The 17,581-nt window shown below is 37.2% G+C and overlaps 1 protein-coding gene across 8 annotated transcripts in view; it reads left to right on the top strand.

The window, feature by feature from the left end:
- The window catches only part of RALYL (RALY RNA binding protein like), a 729,450-nt gene that overhangs the window by 509,023 nt on the left and 202,846 nt on the right, over nt 1-17,581 (top strand). Inside the window, exon 1 of one of the 8 annotated variants that reach the window (XM_060199470.1) lies at nt 4,783-4,897. The exons of the other annotated variants lie outside the window; for them this stretch is intronic. Coding sequence (XP_060055453.1) covers nt 4,861-4,897 — 37 coding nt within the window. The 5' untranslated portion in view covers nt 4,783-4,860. Of the gene's footprint in view, nt 1-4,782; nt 4,898-17,581 lie in introns of those variants that run through there. 8 annotated transcript variants of the gene reach the window in all.

Raw genomic sequence — 17,581 nt, 5'->3', positions numbered from 1 at the left:
CAAAGCACAAGGACTGGCTCAAGGATCCTGGTTTGAGCCCCTGGCTCCCCAAGAGGTGGGGGGGGTGGGGCGGGGAGGTAGCTTCACAGGCAGTGGAACTGGTCTGTAGGAGTCTGTCTTTCTCTCCCCTTCTCTGTCTTCCCCTCCTCTCTCCATTTTGCTCTGTCCTATGCAACAACAACGAGCCCCAGCAATAACCCTGGAAGAAAAAAAAAAGAAAGAAAGAAAAAGAAGCTACAGATGAATAATAACTATGTCTAAACTGAAATTTAAATCACAATATCACAAGTATATACAGTTGTTTATTTATCCTGATGCACACTTAAGACATATAGCTACTATCCTGTCACTTTACTATAAAGTTCAATTCAGAAAAAAGGAAATTTGACCTGAAATTTAAGAAATTTTTAATATTCTTCTGATAGATAGGTAGAGGTATGAATCTATACTCCCAAAATTGATCCAGTTTTCTAAGTCAATAGAAAGTTAATGCAGTTTTTTATTTTAAAGACAGAACAGCAATGACAGACAAAAACCAACCAAGATATTTAACAAAATGTCAAGAAATAAAGTAGCAGTTTTAAAGTAACATTAGTTTATAGCATTATGTACAGGGTAAATGTGAATAACCTTTTTTATATAGACATCTGTTTATCAAGTTACTCCCATTACCAGAAATCTCATTCACATCCCTCACCATAACTGACCCGTTAATTACAGATTTTAATTTTTGATATAAAATATTTTATCCAACATCATTTTAGAATTTTTTCTAATGGCCAAATAATATTGAGCATCACTTTCACATCCTTTTTTTATCTAGTCATTTGCTGATGAACATTTATGTAGATTCCATAATTTGGCCATTGTGAAATTGCAGTTATGAAATTGGAATGGGTATAGTTCTCATGCATTGCAATTATGCTCCTACAAGTGGCATTGAAGAATTATAAGCTATTTCTGTTGTGGAAAAAGTGGAGTAAAGAGTCTAAGGGTTCTCCTTGGAACTCTGCTACTTGGGTTGTAGACAAATGTCCTCAGTCAAGAAACACAGGAGACTCTGAGGTTTCAGGGAGGACAAGCAATTACTGAAGCAAAGCTTGGATAAGAAAGAGGAAAATAAACACACAGACAGATGAAAACCTTAGAGAGTGAGACGGGTACTGAATCCTCCAGCCCACCTAGTTTTATGGTGGGCTCAGGGTAAGTCACAGTAAAACGGTGAGGTAAGCTAAGAAGAAGAATGATCTAACAGACCCTCAACCCCCTCACCAGTGCCATTGTTGCTGTGCCCTGCATCTCTAGTTAATGTTTGACCTCTAGGCTTTCTGCTCTGGTGCTCATGTTTACAATTCATGCTTTCACACTAGATAAAAGGGGAGATATTGGTGCAACATTGTGATATCTAGTCCACATTTTATGCTGTGTGATGAATGTATAAGGAGGACTACGTTGGAATTGTTCAGCTTTCTGATAAGATATGACTTCCAATGCCTTTTATAACCATTCATATGTGACAAGAAGAAATCTTTACTTCTATGCTATTCCTTAACATTTCTTTTATTTTAAAAAAATACATTTATTTCTTATTAGATAGAGACAGAGAGAAATTTAGAGGGGAGCAGGCAATAAAGAGGGAGAGAGACAGAGAGACAGACACCTGCAACCCTGCTTCACCACTTGTAAAGCTTTCCCCCTGCAGGTGGGGACATAGAGCTTGAACCTGTGTCCTCATGCATTGTAATGTGAATATTTAACCAGGTGCACTAGTGCCTGGCCCCTATTTATACTTTTTTTTTTTCCTCCAGGGTTATTGCTGGGGCTCGGTGCCTGCACTAAGGATCCACTGCTCCTGGAGGCCATTTTTCCTATTTTGTTACTCTTGTTGTTGTTGTCATTGCTGTTGTTATTGCTGGATAGGACAGAGACAAATCAAGATAAGGGGAAGATAGAGAAGGAGAGAGAAAGATAGATACCGGCAGACCTGCTTCACCACCTGTGAAGTGATGCCCCTGCACTTGGGGAGATGAGGACTCAAACCGGGACCCTTGAGTGGGTCTTTGCACTTCTCTTCTCACCTTTTGTGCTTACCCCACTGTGCTACCACATGGCCCCCTATTTCTACTTTTTTGATAAGGGCTCTCTGTAAAGGCAATCTACTACCATCATTGTATCAGAGTTCCGTGCTCTCTACAACCTTGTCAGCACTTGCTCTTTCTTTTTATTTTATTTTATTTTATTTTATTTTATTTAGAAAAAGGAAACACTGACAAAACCATAGGCTAAGAGGGGTACAACTCCACACAATTCCCACCACCAGAACTCTGTATCATCCCCTCCCTTGATAGCTTTCCTATTCTTTAACCCTCTGGGAGTATGCACCCAAGGTCATTGTGGGTTGCAGAAGGTGGAAGTTCTGGCTTCTGTAATTGCTTCCCCAATGAACATGGACATTGACAAGTCTATTCATACTCCCAGCCTGCCTCTCTCTTTCCCTAGTGGGATGGGGTTCTGGGGAATCTGAGTGAGTCAGTAAAAAGTTCATAATGAAATAGTGTCTACATAGACTTAGATACCCTCCTCACCTGCTTCCTATTATACTTCCCTCACTCACTCCAAAGCTAACCTTATCAAAGCAAGGACTGCAAAAGCTGAATAAGGACAAGAGACTGGCATGCTTTCATGATGACTCCTTAGTTACTATCAGGCCACGCCATCAGCTGGGGCCCCACTCAGGGAGTCCAGAGATTCCCAAACAGACATGATGGGCCTAGACCTCGAATAAATCCCTCTCTCCATTGTTACCAGTTATCTCTATCAGGAACAACAAAATTGACCCCTTTGTGGTCCCCCCATAGGACCTTGCCCTCAACTTGAATCAACAACAGTAAAGAATGTTCCATCCTCCAAAGGGAGGATAGACAACATACTGTATGCTACACCTGAGGAAGATGGGTCCTGATATTGAGGCAGCTTGGAACATTCCTACTCATGACCACAGAATGTGAGCTCAGATCTTCAGGGATGGAGAAGAAACATAGCTCCCTAATATGGGAAAGGGTTATAAATATTGTTGACTGTCAACCTCATCGTTTTGATGTAATCTGGGGCCCATATTCATCTTGTGCTTTCTAAAGTATCTTTTCTGACCTTTTGCCAATTTAGTCAGATTGCTTTAGGTACTCTTGTTGAATTCTGTGATATATTGATTTGTCAGAAAAGTCATGACACATTTTTCTATGCAAAAATGTATCATGCATTTTCCCGACCACCCAGTATATAGATACTGTTTTTTCTGTAAAAGATGTATGACGTATAAACACTTTCTCCCATTTGCTGGGTTCCCTTTTTATCTTTGTGGTAGTTTCTTTTGATGTATAAAAGCCTTTTAAATTGACTTAGTTAGACTTTTAAATTGACATTTGTTTCTTCTTGTTTGGTTTCATTTGCCAGTGGAGTTGAATCTCCAAAAATATTTCTGATGTTAAGGTCTTTGAGTATATCCACCTGTATTTTTTTCTTTCTTAACCTTGGTAGTCTTTGACAAAAAAAGCTTCCAGAAACACTCCATTTTTTAATTTTAAAGTCAAGAAAATTGTATAGGAACATTAATGAGAACTTGTTGAAATGCTATTCTTGACATTAGTAATTGTTGTATATAATAATTATATAAGGATCAATGTACTTTTGAAACTGAAATAGCCCTTGTATTAAAAAAAAATTCTGTATAGTCTATCTGATGGCATTAGTCCATTCTTAAAATTGAGCACTTCTGGCAGTTAAAAATATCTGCTTATGCTCATTGGCTGGAAAATAAAACTACATAATCAGGAAAGCATACTACATAGCAATTACTCACTAGTGTGCAGCTCTTGTATTTTAAGTATAAAATGCCATTTCAGAACACACAAAATAGGCAGAAAAAAAAAGAATCTTCAGAGGCTCTTTTGGAGTATTTTGCAAAATGGTACCCCTGATTTTCTGCTGGGTGCCAGACATTGATCTCAGAGAAGATGGAATAAATGTATGAAAACAAAGCTTTGATTCTGATGAGTTGAGGTTCATTGTGAAACATGCTCAGACAAGGATATACCTAAATGCTATGAAGACAGAGAACCAAGAGATAAATTCTGGTGGCAGCTGGTGAAGTTAAGAGAAATCTTCATGGAAGGCTTCCTTTAGGAACAGTCAAGAGTGCCTAGCATAGAGTAGGCACTCACTGAGCCTGAGACTCATTTGCCTAGGACTTGGGGGTACTAGGTACAAGCATACAATTCCTACTTTGTTTGAGACTGTCTGGGTAAATACCAACAACTAACAGTGATAATTGCTTAAATAATTGAACATGCAAATGCATCTGGGAGTGCAGAGGAAGAAGGAATTTAGCAGAGTTTCCAAATCAAATGTAGATCTAAAATATTCTAGAGTGGCCGAAACAACCTAGGAGTTCAAAGAATAGTTAGTAATTTCAGTAGATTCAACAAGGGCTTTCATATTTCATATTTAGATTTTTAGTTTTACTATATTCTTGCTAAATATGTGAATTTATTCTTAATTCAGTACTGCTTCAAACAGCACTTTAACAATACAGATTTTATTAGAGAACTAAACTGGTAACTGTTGGGGGATAGGTGAGAGAAATACAATTTTCTCAGAAGATTTGCATTAGATAGAGTAGTTACAGGCTGGAGCATCTCCCCTGTAATTTTATGAGAATGGTATTACCCTGGTTTTCACTGTGTGATTGCTGGTTACCTTCTGTCAGTGAGCAACAGTCTTGCTGCAAAGCAGGAGCACAACCCGTCTCTTTGTCTCCGTGGTGAAACCAATTACTTCTTAGAAAGTCGGATTTTTTTCAAGATGACCATGTATAAGAGCAAACGCAGACACCAGAGATGTAAGTACATTCTGACCCAACTTTTTCATGTGACTGTGTTGGGAGAAATGTACTTGATTTCTTAAAAGACTAAGCATGACTTTTTTGGATATAGTTTAAGAGTGAAAAAGATATTGTAGCTTTTTTGTGTGTGTCTTAACCTTTATATTTACCCTGGCTACATACTTGAGCAATGTTGGGGCAGAGGGAATAATTCACTTGTTACTATGGAAACCCTTGGAAAGGTTGACAAAATCAACGGAGAAACAGATCAAATGCAATTTCAGTCCAGCTCAGCATCGTTCATTCAGGCATGATCATGATCACTGAATAGTGTTCTCTCTCTCTCTCTCTCCTTCTGCTTCTCCTTCTCCCTACTCCTCTCTCTCTCTCTCTCTCCCTCTCGCTCTCCCTCTTTCTTCCAGGTGTGATGTATTTTCTTTTCTAGAACTCTATTGCAAGGCTTGAAAAGCTGGGAAGCTAGTGTAAAACTTCTGTTTATTCATCCAATTTAAATTACAACTCTTAAGGGAAATAAATTGTTTCAGATTGGAGTAAAGAGAGTTCATTGTGAATGACAAGTTGAACATTTAACAAGATATTTATTTGCAAACTTCTTGGTTCCATGCATACCTGTAGGATAATTTATAACAAAAAGAGTTAAAAGGATTCATATCCAAATATCTAGAGGAAATGATTCTTTCTTAAAAGAGGCAGCAAATTACCCTGGCCTAAAGTCCAGAACAAAGATGATAATGGAACTGAAAGCCATTAGCATCTAGCTAAAAATCAAAGAGCCTTATAATAAAATGGTTTATATTTTTTATAGTAAAGCAATTTTTTTATAGTAAAGCAATATGCTTGTCATAAAAAGCCTTCCAATCACATCCCTCTTGTAACTCTAACTCTTTCTCATTTTACTATGTCTATTGTCTAAAGTAAATATTGCCATATATTCCCCTGTGTGTCCTATCACTGACTGTATTCACCATCTTAGACATATAACTACAATGTATTCTGTGGGTAAAGTTTGTACTTTATCATTATTGTTCATGATGCCTCTAGATGTTATCAGTTATGTTGATAATAGAGTCAGCAATACTCTATTAAAAGTTCAAGATATGATATTAATGTGATTGTTTTTTAGCGTGATAATTTTGTTCTTGGTTCATTTTAATCTATCACCTGAACACTAACATTTTCTTGTTCACAGAAGTTTTATGTACCACAGAAAGCTCTGAGGGCTGACTGCCTATTTAATTTTATATGTCTGATTGCCTTCTGATGCTATTTTGCTCTTATGGTTGAGAAATAACATGACAACTCTTAACTTCTTTCTTATAAAATGATTGCTGCAAAGTCTAGTAATAGGTTGCTGATTAATTTCCTTGTGATTCCCTCCTACAAAAACAAATCAAAATTATGCATGTACTTGAAAACCATCTTGCACCTTTACTCCTATATCTTTTATACATCCACTGTTTTCTTTTTCCATATGGGTAATCATCTTAATGCACATGGCAAATAAAAGAATCACAGGGAAAATGCCCTGAATAGCTCCCTCCAGAATGTATTTGCTGAAGTCTGTGATTAAGCAGCAGGAAGAAATTGTGAATTACATGAGACAAGTCACAAAATGTATAATTATATAGGCATGGACACAGTAGGTTATGGTGAATGGTTTGCTTTAAAAGAATCTAATGTATTACTTTTGTTTAATTGTATCAGTTGTCTCTATCGTATTGCAGTGACTGTTTCTACTTTAATCATGAAAAATATTGGCAAGAAATGATATAACTGAAGCATATAGCGAGCCTAGCAATAAAAGAAAATAGAATCCTTATCTTGCAGCAATAATATTTGCAAAAGTAAAATGTAACACATTTGTTTTTTATCTAGTGGGTTAAAAAAAAACTGAATTACCCCATCACCAAAATCTAGTGTGTCTTCAATAATTTATTTTATTTTATTACAATAAAGATATAAAGTAGACTAGAGGCAGTTGTAACCTATTGATTAGTAAGGCAATATTGCACCTTAACACAATCTTGGTGTGGAAAAAAAAGAGTTTTTGTGACATTCTGTAGCAATGAAACACAAAAAAAATGCTTCTATTTTATCATACTTCAAATAGTTAGTTTAATATTGTGAATGCAAATTTCTTTAATTTATTTATTTTTTTCTTTATTGGTGAATTAATGTTTTACATTCAACGTAAATACAATAGTTTGTACATGCAAAACATTTCCCAGTTTTCTATGTTACAATACAACCTCCACTAGGCACTCTCATCCTTTTTGGATCTGTATTCTCCCCACTACCCACCCCAGAGTCTTTTACTTTGATGCAATACACTAATGTTAATTCTAGCTCAGGTTCTACTTGTGTTTTCTCTTCTGATCTTGTTTTTCAACTTCTGCCTGAGAGTGAGATCATCCCATATTCATCCTTCTGTTTGTGACTTATTTCACTTAACATGAATTTTTCAATGTCCATCCAAAATTGGCTGAAAATGGTAAAGTCACCATTTTTAATAGTTGAATAGTATTCCATTGTGTATATATACCACAAATTGCTCAGCCACTAATCAGTTGTTGAATAACTGGGTTGCTTCCAGGTTTTGGCTATTAAAAATTGTGCTGCTAAGAACATAGGTGTACAGAGATGTTTTTGGATGGATGTGTTGAGTTCCTTAGGATATATCCCCAGGAGAGGAATTTCAGGATCATAGGGTAGATCCATTTCTAACCTTCTGAGAGTTCTCCAGACTTCTCCACAGATGTTGGACCAATTTACATTCCCACCAGCAGTGCAAGAGGGTTCCTTTGACTCCACAACCTCTCCAGCATTTGCTGCTGTTACCTTTTCTGATGTATGATATTCTCACAGGGGTGAAGTAGTATCTCATTGTTGTCTTTATTTGCATTTCTCTGACAATCAGAGACTTGGAGCATTTTTTCATGTGTTTCTCGGCCTTTTGGATCTCTTCTTTGCTGAATATTCTGTCCATGTCCTCCCCCCATTTTTGGATGGGGTTATTTGTTTTCTTGTTGTTGAGATTGGCAAACTCTTTATATATTTTGGTTATTAGCCTCTTGTCTGATGTATGGCATGTAAAGATCTTCTCCCATTCTGTGAGGGGTCTCTTGGTTTGGGTAGTGGTTTCTTTTGCTATGCAGAAGCTTTTTAATTTGATGCAGTCCCATAGGTTTATGCTTGCCATAGTCTTCTTTGTAATTTGATTTGTTTCACTGAAGATGTCTTCAAAATTTATGTGGAAGAGAGTTCTGCCAATGTTTTCCTCTAAGTATTTGATAGTTTGTGGTCTAACATTCAAGTCCTTGATCCATTTGGAATTTACTTTTGTATTTGGTGAAATATAGTGGCTCAGTTTCATTCTTTTGCACATTTCAACCCATTTTTTCCAACACCATTTGTTGAAGAGACTCTGCATTCCCCATTTACTAGCCTGGGCACTTTTGTCAAAGATTAGATGTCCATAGATGTGGGGCTGACTTCTGGGCTCTCAATTCTATTCCACTGGTCAGTGTGCCTATTCATGTTCCAGTACCAAGCAGTTTTGATGACAAAGGCCCTATAACACAATTTGAGATCTGGGAGTGTGGTGCCTCCAGTTCTGTTCTTTCTTACAAATTTTTTTTTTTTTTGGCAGTTTGAGGTCCTCTCTGGTTTCAGATAAACATGTGTAGCATTTTTTCTATTTTCCTAAAAAATGTGTTTGGGATTTTGATGGGGATAGCATTAAATTTGTAGATGGCTCTGTGTAGTATACTAATTTTTATTATGTTAATTCTTCCAAAGCATGAACATGGAATATCTTTCCACTTCTTTGTGTCTTTTTCAATTTCCTTAAGTAGTGACTCATAATTTCCAGTATACAAGTCTTTCACTTCATTGGTTAGGCTTATTTCTAGATATTTTATTGTTTTTGTTACTATAGTAAAAGGAATTGATTTCTGGATTTCATGTTCTTCTAACTTAGTGGTTGCATAGAGGAATGCCACTGATTTTTTAATGCTAATTTTGTAGCCTGACACCTTACTATATTGCCCAATGATTTCTAAAAGCTTCTTGCTGGATTTCTTAGGTTTTTTCTGTGTATACTATCATGTCATCTGCAAATAGGGAGAGTTTGACTTCTTCTCTTCCAATCTGTATGCCTTTAATTCCTTGCTCCTGCCTGATTGCTATGGCAAGAACTTCCAACTCTGTGTTGAATAATAATGGTGATAGTGGGCAGCCCTATCTAGTACCTGATCTGAGTGGAAATGCTTCCAGTTTTTCACCATTGAGTATGATGCTGGCTGTAGCTTTGCTATATACAGACTCCACTATATTCAGGAATTTTCCATCTATTCCCATTTTTTTATCATAAAGGGATGTTGTATTTTGTCAAAGGCTTTCTCTGCATCTATTGATATGATCATGTGGTTTTTGGTCTTGCTTTTATTGATGTGGTGGATCACATTGATTGATTTACGTATATTAAACCAATCTTGCAATGGAATGAACCCCACTTGGTCGTGATGATCAATCTTTTTAATATACTGCTGTATCCAAATGGCTAGAATTTTGTTCAATATTTTAGCATCCAAGATCATCAGAGATATTGGTCTGTAGTTTTCTTTTTTGGTTGTGCCCCTGTTTGCTTTTGGTATCAAAGTGATGTTGGCTTCATAGAAGTTGGAAGGTAGTATTCCAGTGTCTTCAACCTTCTGGAAGACTTTTAAAAGCAGAGGTATTAGTTTTTCTTTGAAGGCTTTGTAGAATTCATTTGTAAAACAATCTGGTCCAGGACTTTTATTTTTGTAAAATTTTTTGATAACTGTTTCAATTTCATTAGCTGTGATGGGCCTGTTCATGTTATCTACTTCCTCTTTTCTTAATTTTGGAAGTTTGTAGGTATCTAGAAAACCATCCATTTTTCCAGGTTCTTTAGCTTGGTAGAATATAGTTGTTCATAGAAGTATCCATGATATGTTGAATTTCTGCAGTGTCTGTTATGATATATCCTCTTTCACTTACAATCTGATTTATTGGGTCTTCTCCCTTTTTTGTTTTGTGAGTCTGGCTAAAAGTTTTTCAATTTTGTTTACTGTTTTGAAGAAACAACATTTACTTTCATTGATCTTTTGTATGGTGTTCTTATTTTCAATGTTATTTATTTCTTTCCTAACTTTAGTTATTTCTGTCCTTCTGGTTGCTTTAGGGTTTCTTTGTTCTTCTTCTTCTTCTTCTAGGTCTTTAAGATGTGCAATCAGGCTGTTTATTTGTGCTTTTTCTTGTTTCCTAATGTGTGCTTATATGGCTATGAACTTCCCTCTCATTACTGCCTTAGCTGTGTCCCAAATATTTTGATAGCTTGTGTCTTCATTTTCATTGAACTCTTGAAACATTTTGATTTCTTCCTTTATTTCCTCTTTTACCCAGTAGTTGTTAAGTAGTGTACCATTGACCTTCCACATTTTGAGACTATTACTAATCATTGTTAATTGTTAAGTGTTAGTTTAATTCCGATGTGGTCTAAGAAGATGCATGGAATGATCTCAATGCTCTTGAATTTGCTGATGCTGTCTTTGTGGACTAACATATGGTCTATCCTTGAGAATGACCCATGTGGACTTGAGTAAAATGTGTATTCCAGTTTCTTGGGATGAATGACTCTGAAAATGTCCAATAGTTTTAGTTTATCTGTCTCATTTAGCTTCCTCATGTTTTTATTGATTTTATCCCTAGATGACCTGTCAAGTTGAAAAAGTGAAGTGTTGTAGTCCCCTACTATGATTGTGTAGCTTTTAGTATATTGCTGTAACTCTTTCAGTAGATGTTTGATGTATTTAGGTGGCTTCTCATTGGGTGCATAGATGTTAATAATTGTTAAGTCCTCTTGATTGACTTATCCTCTGAGCATTAAGTAATGTCCATCCCTACCTTTTTAAATTTTATTTAGTTTAAAGTCTATCATGTCACATATAAAAATAGCTAATCCACCCTTTTCTGTGGGCCATTGGCTTATATGATAGTTTTCCATCCTTTCACTTTGAGTCTGTGTTTGTCTTGTTGAATAAGGTGGATTCCCTGTAGACAGCATATTGTTGGGTTGTGTTTTCTGATTCGTCTTCCTACTCTGTGCCTTTTAATAGGTGAATTCTAGCCAATGACATTTATTGATATCAAAGATTGAACATATTTTAATGCCATTCTTATAGATTTTTGCAGTGTTTTGATATATGGTATATTTATGGTGGTCTGACTGTTTATAGGCGACCTTTCAGAACTTCTTTCAGGGCAGGCTTGGTGATAGTTGATTCTTTCAACTGTTGCTTGTCTGAGGTTTTTATGCCTCCATCTAGTCTGAATGACAGTATAGCAGGATATAGTATTCTTGGTTGAAAGCCATTCTCATTGAGCACTCGATAGATATCTTGTCATTCTCATCTGGCCTGTAGTGTATGTGGATAAGTCTGCTGCTAATCTTATGGGTTTTCCTCTATAGGTGACTCTTTGTTTTTCTCTTGCAGCCTTCAGGATCCTTTATCCTTATTCCTTTCCATTCTAAATATGATGTGTCTTAGTGTCTTCAAATCTGGGTTAATTCTGTTTGGGACCCTCTGGGCTTCTTAAACCTTTATATCTTTTATTTTTTCTAGACTAGAGAAGTTTTCAGCTATTATGTCCTGAAGAATGCTTTCATCCCCTCCCTCTTTCTTCCTCTGGTAAGCTAATAATGCAAATATTGTTTCTTCTGAGGTCATTCCATAGGTCTCTGTTGTTGTTTTCAGTATCTCTTAATCTCTTTTTTAATCCCTCACTTCTTTTTTAGTTGTCTCTAATTCATCCTAAATCTTGCTAATTCTGTCTTCAGCCTCATTTATTCTATTCTCTCTCCCCTCTAATGCTTTCTGGCATTATCTGTTTTGTAACCCTGTTCTCATATTTTTCAGCTTGTTCAGCTAGTTGTGTTCTTAGCTCAGCTATTTCAACTTTCAGTTCTCTAATAACCTTGAGTTAATTAGTATTTTCTTCCAGAGTCTCATTTGTTGTTTCTGCATTTAGGATGACAATTCTTTCAAACTCTTTACTCACTCCTGTGATTATTTTTTTCACTAGTATTTGGATGTTGACCTCATTACTTTGTACTTCAACCATTCGGGGGGTTTTAGCTGGACTCTTGTCCTGGTTCATTTCTCCAATATTTCTTCTTGTTGGTTTAACCATTTTATATAGTATGTTATGAGGTCCCTCTCTCAGTACTTTTCAAATTAATGATCACTCTTGCCTGGACTGACTTGAGTCTAAATAAGATAAAGGGTTCACAGTGTGGAAACTGACAGTTGTTTCAATATTATTTTAATCCCTGAGTTTGAGCACAGTGGCATAAAAGCCTCTTTTCTTCTCTTTCTTTCCTGTAGACTATGGGTGCCTGAGGGCTTTTAAACTATAAGTAAGCTTCTTTACTTAACCACTGACCCCTGACCAAGAGATACAGCTGGGTGGGGCAGAGATAATCTAGTGGTTATTCAAAAAGCCTCTCACAGCCCCACCAAGGTATAGATCTTCTCCTTAGTTTCCTCATTAGTTCTCTGCCCTCTGGTGTCAACACACACACACACACACATACACACACACACACACACACACACACACACACACCACTGCTCCAGATTCTGAGGACAGTAGTAATGGAGGCTCACAGTTGCATTTGGTGAGTCTTGGGGGAGTCCTCTCCTCCCTTCAGCTGTCTTCTTATTGGCGAAACAGACTGGAGATGTTGTCTCAACTGGGAAACTGCCAGTCTGCTACCAGCCACTTAATCTCTCCCTAGGATCCTCTCTGTCCATGAGCCACGAGTGTTTGCACTCACCGGTGATTTGGTGGATTCCTGAATTCCTTCTAGTCCTGTCTTGTTTCTGTCCCAGGTGTTCTCCTTTGGTATTCCTAGTCGACCACAACTTTCTTTTAGATGATGTGTGAAGAATGATAGAAACCTAAGGTGTTAAATGGCCATACTAGGAGTTCAAGAGAGAGAAAGGGGAGCAAAATCAATTGTATAAGATATTTTAAAATGTAAATCACATTAATACTTTGAAAACCTATGGGTAACTAAAATCCATTTATCAATAAAGTATAGATTAATTATTTATAATTCTTTATATAAAGTGAGTAGAAAATAACCCTTACCTTTGCTTGATGGGACAAATGTTTTAGAAAATCAAATACGTTCACTGCACATTCATATGGGAGTTCTTGCTTGCATTTAGCTACAAACTGATTTTCAGTTAGACACTGAATTTGTTGAGTGGCATCAAAAAATGTTTTCATAGGGAGTCGGGTATAATGCAGTGGGTTAAGCACATGTGGCACGAAGCACAAGAACCAGCATCAGGATCTCGGTTCGAGCCCCCAGCTCCCCACCTGCAGGGGAATCGCTTCACAAGTGGTGAAGCAGGTCTGCAGGTGTCTATCTTTCTCTCTCTCTCTCTGTCTGCCCCTCCTCCCTCCATTCTCTCTGCCTTATCTAACAACAATGACAAGTATAATAAATACAACAATAAAAAACAACAAGAGCAACAAAAGGGAAAATAAATAAATATAAAAAATTTTTAAATGTTTGCATATTCCTGGCATTGCTTTTATTTTTTTCTCCAGAACCAAACAGGTAGAACATAATTTAAGGAACTTTAATAAATATAAGCCTGTTTATATAAGCTAGGTTCTGGAGGAAATTGTCACTAATATAAATATTTTCCTTAAAGCCTTAATATTTATTTTTTCATGCACATCACATTAATCTATTGATTAAAACTTACCATCAGTTTAAATTTTAAAAAATTCATTTATAAAAGAAAATACACATATAAATTTCTTCATTGAAATTATAGATGAAAATGAAAAAAAACCACATTTTGTGTGTTTTAAACAGACAAATGGGGGGTGAGCAGTGGAACAACAGCTAGAGCAAGGACATGAGTTCTAGCCGATGGTCTCCACCTGTAGGGAGGAAGCTTCATGAGTGTTGAAGCATTACTGCAGGTATCTCTCTTTCTCTCTCCCTAGCTATCCTCCCCTTTCCTATCGATTTGTACCGTCCTATCAAATATACAAAATACACAAAAGGACAAATGGAACTGGTAAATGAGCTCACCTGGATAGTGTGGCTGCTTTGTCAACCACGTGGCTCAAGTTTTAACCTTAGCTCCTGCCATACTAGAAGATGCTTTTTTGTTGTAGTACCTATTCCTTATTCCCTCATCTCTCTGTCTCTGTCTCCACTAGAAAAAGTAGACTAGGAATTGTGAAATTCTAGTGATGACAAAAAAAGAAAGATGGATAAATTATTAAAAATAAATGCTTTTAAATATAGAATTGGGAGGCTAGAGGGTGGCAAGCCTGGTTCAGCACACATGCACAATCTCCTAGGTTCAAGCCTCCAGTCCCTTCCTGCAGATGGAAAGTTTCATAAGCAATGAAACAACACTGCAGGTATATCTATCTATCTATCTATCTATCTATCTATCTATCTATCTATCTATCTATCTCTCTGCCACTTTTCCCAATTTCTACCCAAAATATGTAAATAAATAAAATATTTAAAAAATAATGCAGAATTAGGGAAGAAATATCAAAGACTCCACTCATATCTGAGAATCTCGAAAATGCAACTGTATACATACCACAGCAAAGAAAATAGTGTTTCGGGGTCTCTGTGGTTTGCGGTGGTCTCCAGGGGAAAGGTAATGGGCTGGTTCTTTCTCACTCACGACAGGGGTGACACGAAGTAAAAGACACTAGGGGACTCTTAGCGTGCCTAGAATCCGTTTATTAGCTAAGTGGACATGAGTTAAATAGAAAAGCAATGAAGGGAATTATTGTTGAAATATGTTAGAAATTACAGGTTTCTTTTTTTTTTTAATTTTTTATTTAAGAACGGATTAGTGAACAAAAACATAAGGTAGAAGGGGTACAACTCCACACAATTCCCACCACCCAGTCCCCATAACCCACCCCCTCCCATGATAGCTTTCCCATTCTCTATCCCTCTGGGAGCATGGACCCAGGGTCATTGAGGGTTGCAGAAGGTAGAAGGTCTGGCTTCTGTAATTGCTTCCCCGCTGAACATGGGCGTTGACTGGTCGATCCATAATCCCAGTCTGCCTCTCTCTTTCCCTAGCAAGGTGTGTCTCTGGGGAAGCTGAGCTCCAGGACACATTGGTGGGGTCTTTAATCCAGGGAAGCCTAGCCAGCATCCTGGTGGCATCTGGAACCTGGTGATTGAAAAGAGAGTTAACATATGAGGCCAAACAATTTGTTGAGCAATCATGGATCCCAAGCTTGGAATAGTGGAGAGGAAGTGTTAGGGAGGTACTCACTGCAAACTCTAGTGTACTTCTGCTTTTAGGTATATATTTTGCAGTAGTTTATGGATACGTGTGCACATAAGCTCTCTCTCACAGAAACTGGTGTATATCTAGATTATGGGACTTTGTTAGAAAGTGAACTACCTGAAATGAAATTAGAGTGTACTATAAAAGGAAAGGTCTCACCCAAGTAATGAAGTTGAAGGGTTGTCATTCCACACGTGAAGTCTCTGGATACAGTCTGAGGTGAAGCATGTTGAGGTGGTAATCGTTGCTTTGGTTAGGTTGTGATCGGCGGATGCAATATTATTTGGTTTGGATTGGGAGATGCATACGGGAAAGTGGGCCCTATCCAAGGGTTCCAGGACTGGGGGAAGTAGGGGCTCTATAGTAAAGATGTGAGGTTCCTGCTGTCTTAGGGTTCAAAAAGACAATCGATAGTTAATATTATCATCACTTTGTTTGTTAATTGGGTTAACTTTGAAAAGTCCCTTTGTTATGGTTTGCTGTACAGTACCCAGTATCTTGTATATAGCTGTGCTATTGGATGCTTCTAATCTACTTGGTCTAGGCTTTTGAGAGAGTTCGCATATCAAATACACAGCCTATATATTAAAAAGATTTAGTTTGTGTTTTGAGAAACTTTGAGACATACAATTGATTTCCCCCTCTCATATTAATTAACTACTGATTTATATGTCTACATTTTGCTAGGAGTGTACATAAACACCATTCCCACCACCAAAGGGCTGTGACCCATCCCTCCCGCCCACTCCCACCCCCCACTGGCCCAGGAAGACTGGGTTTTTACTTTGGTGCCCTACTTACAATTTGATCAGGTTCTGCTTTTAGTTTCCCTTTCAGATCTTCTTAGTCAGCTTCTGTTGATGAGTGGGATCATCCCATACTCATCTTTATCTTTCTGACTTAGTTCACTTAACATAATTCCTTCTAGCTCTGTCCAAGATGGGTCAGAGAAGGTGGGTTCATTGTTCTTGATAGCTGCATAGTATTCCATTGTGTATATATACCACAGCTTTCTCAGCCACTCATCTGTTGTTAGGGAAATTACAGGTTTCTTAACGGTTGGCATGCCCCTAAGGAAGGGGGCTGGTATGACAGGAATTGATGAGATACAAGACAGTTATTCTCCATGACACAAGCAACTTAATTATCCAAAGGTATTTGAGAGAAGCATAGGGGTTAAACCCGTAGGGTGAGACAGAGAGAAGATGGATATCAAAAGGCCACATAGTTTGGAATTTCTCTTGTCTGGGGTCTGAGGTGTGTGATGAAATGTGTGATAAGGTGTGTTTTTCTATGATCAGAAGGTGACTTTGAATAAGTGAATCTGCGGCCATGTGGCCTGTGGTTAATGGAGGGAAGTACTGGGGTTTCTGTGGGCCTAAGAGTCAAGAAGGAAAGAACCAAGTCTGAGTTTCCCCCCTTATGCTCACCTCGGTTGAGAGAGACTTACCAAGAGGTTATCTTCTCAGACCTCCATCCAAGGATGGGGGTGGTTCTCCCTAAGCTCTATCAGGCTTACACATGGTCCCAAAAATAGTGAATATATATATATATATATATTGTTTGTTTGTTTCAATGTGTACTTTAATTCTTTTTAATTCAGTTAATAGTGATATATTATGAACAATAATTGGACATAACTTTTAAAATCATTGTGTTCTCTGTTCATTTCGTGTGTCAGAAAGCACAGCTAATAGTATATAATTTTATGTATCTTAACATTATCATTTCATTTCAATGAGTAAAGGAAGTCACTTTTTTTGGTAAATGATATGTTAGAGTGATCCTAACCATTTTATTCATCTTATTATGAAAATACTTGTTGAAATCACTTCAGGAATCTTAAAACTAGCTGTAGTTGTCTACCAGTAAGGTTGTCCAATATCTGTTATTTACATGGATGAAGATTTCTTCTAAAACATTTGAAAATTCTGTAAAGATACTGTCTAAAATATGTTCCATCTCTATCCCTCAGTTATTCCAGAATAAAGGCTTACTACGTCATTCTGCCTCCAAAGACATCTGATGGTTTCTCATTTCCTTGACTGTGACTCTGAGTTTGTATGCTCTAGACTCATGCTAGACTTTCATTCACACTAGATGGAGGGATTAAGACCTTCTCAGACTGGCAACAGTTAAAGGAGGCAGCTATCACCAAGGCTGTCCTGAAAGAGCCACTAAAAGACTTCTTGTAAATAAGAACATCACCATACTACTTGCCATATATCAGAGAAAATAAAAATTATTGAATAATGGCACTACAATACATTAAGTCCATAATATCAATAAATGTCAATGA

This window comes from Erinaceus europaeus, chromosome 1 (genome assembly GCF_950295315.1).
Source record: "Erinaceus europaeus chromosome 1, mEriEur2.1, whole genome shotgun sequence".
Lineage (NCBI taxonomy): Eukaryota > Metazoa > Chordata > Mammalia > Eulipotyphla > Erinaceidae > Erinaceus > Erinaceus europaeus.
The sequence above is the reverse complement of the archived record's forward strand: the minus strand, read 5'-3'. Positions and strand labels throughout refer to the sequence as shown.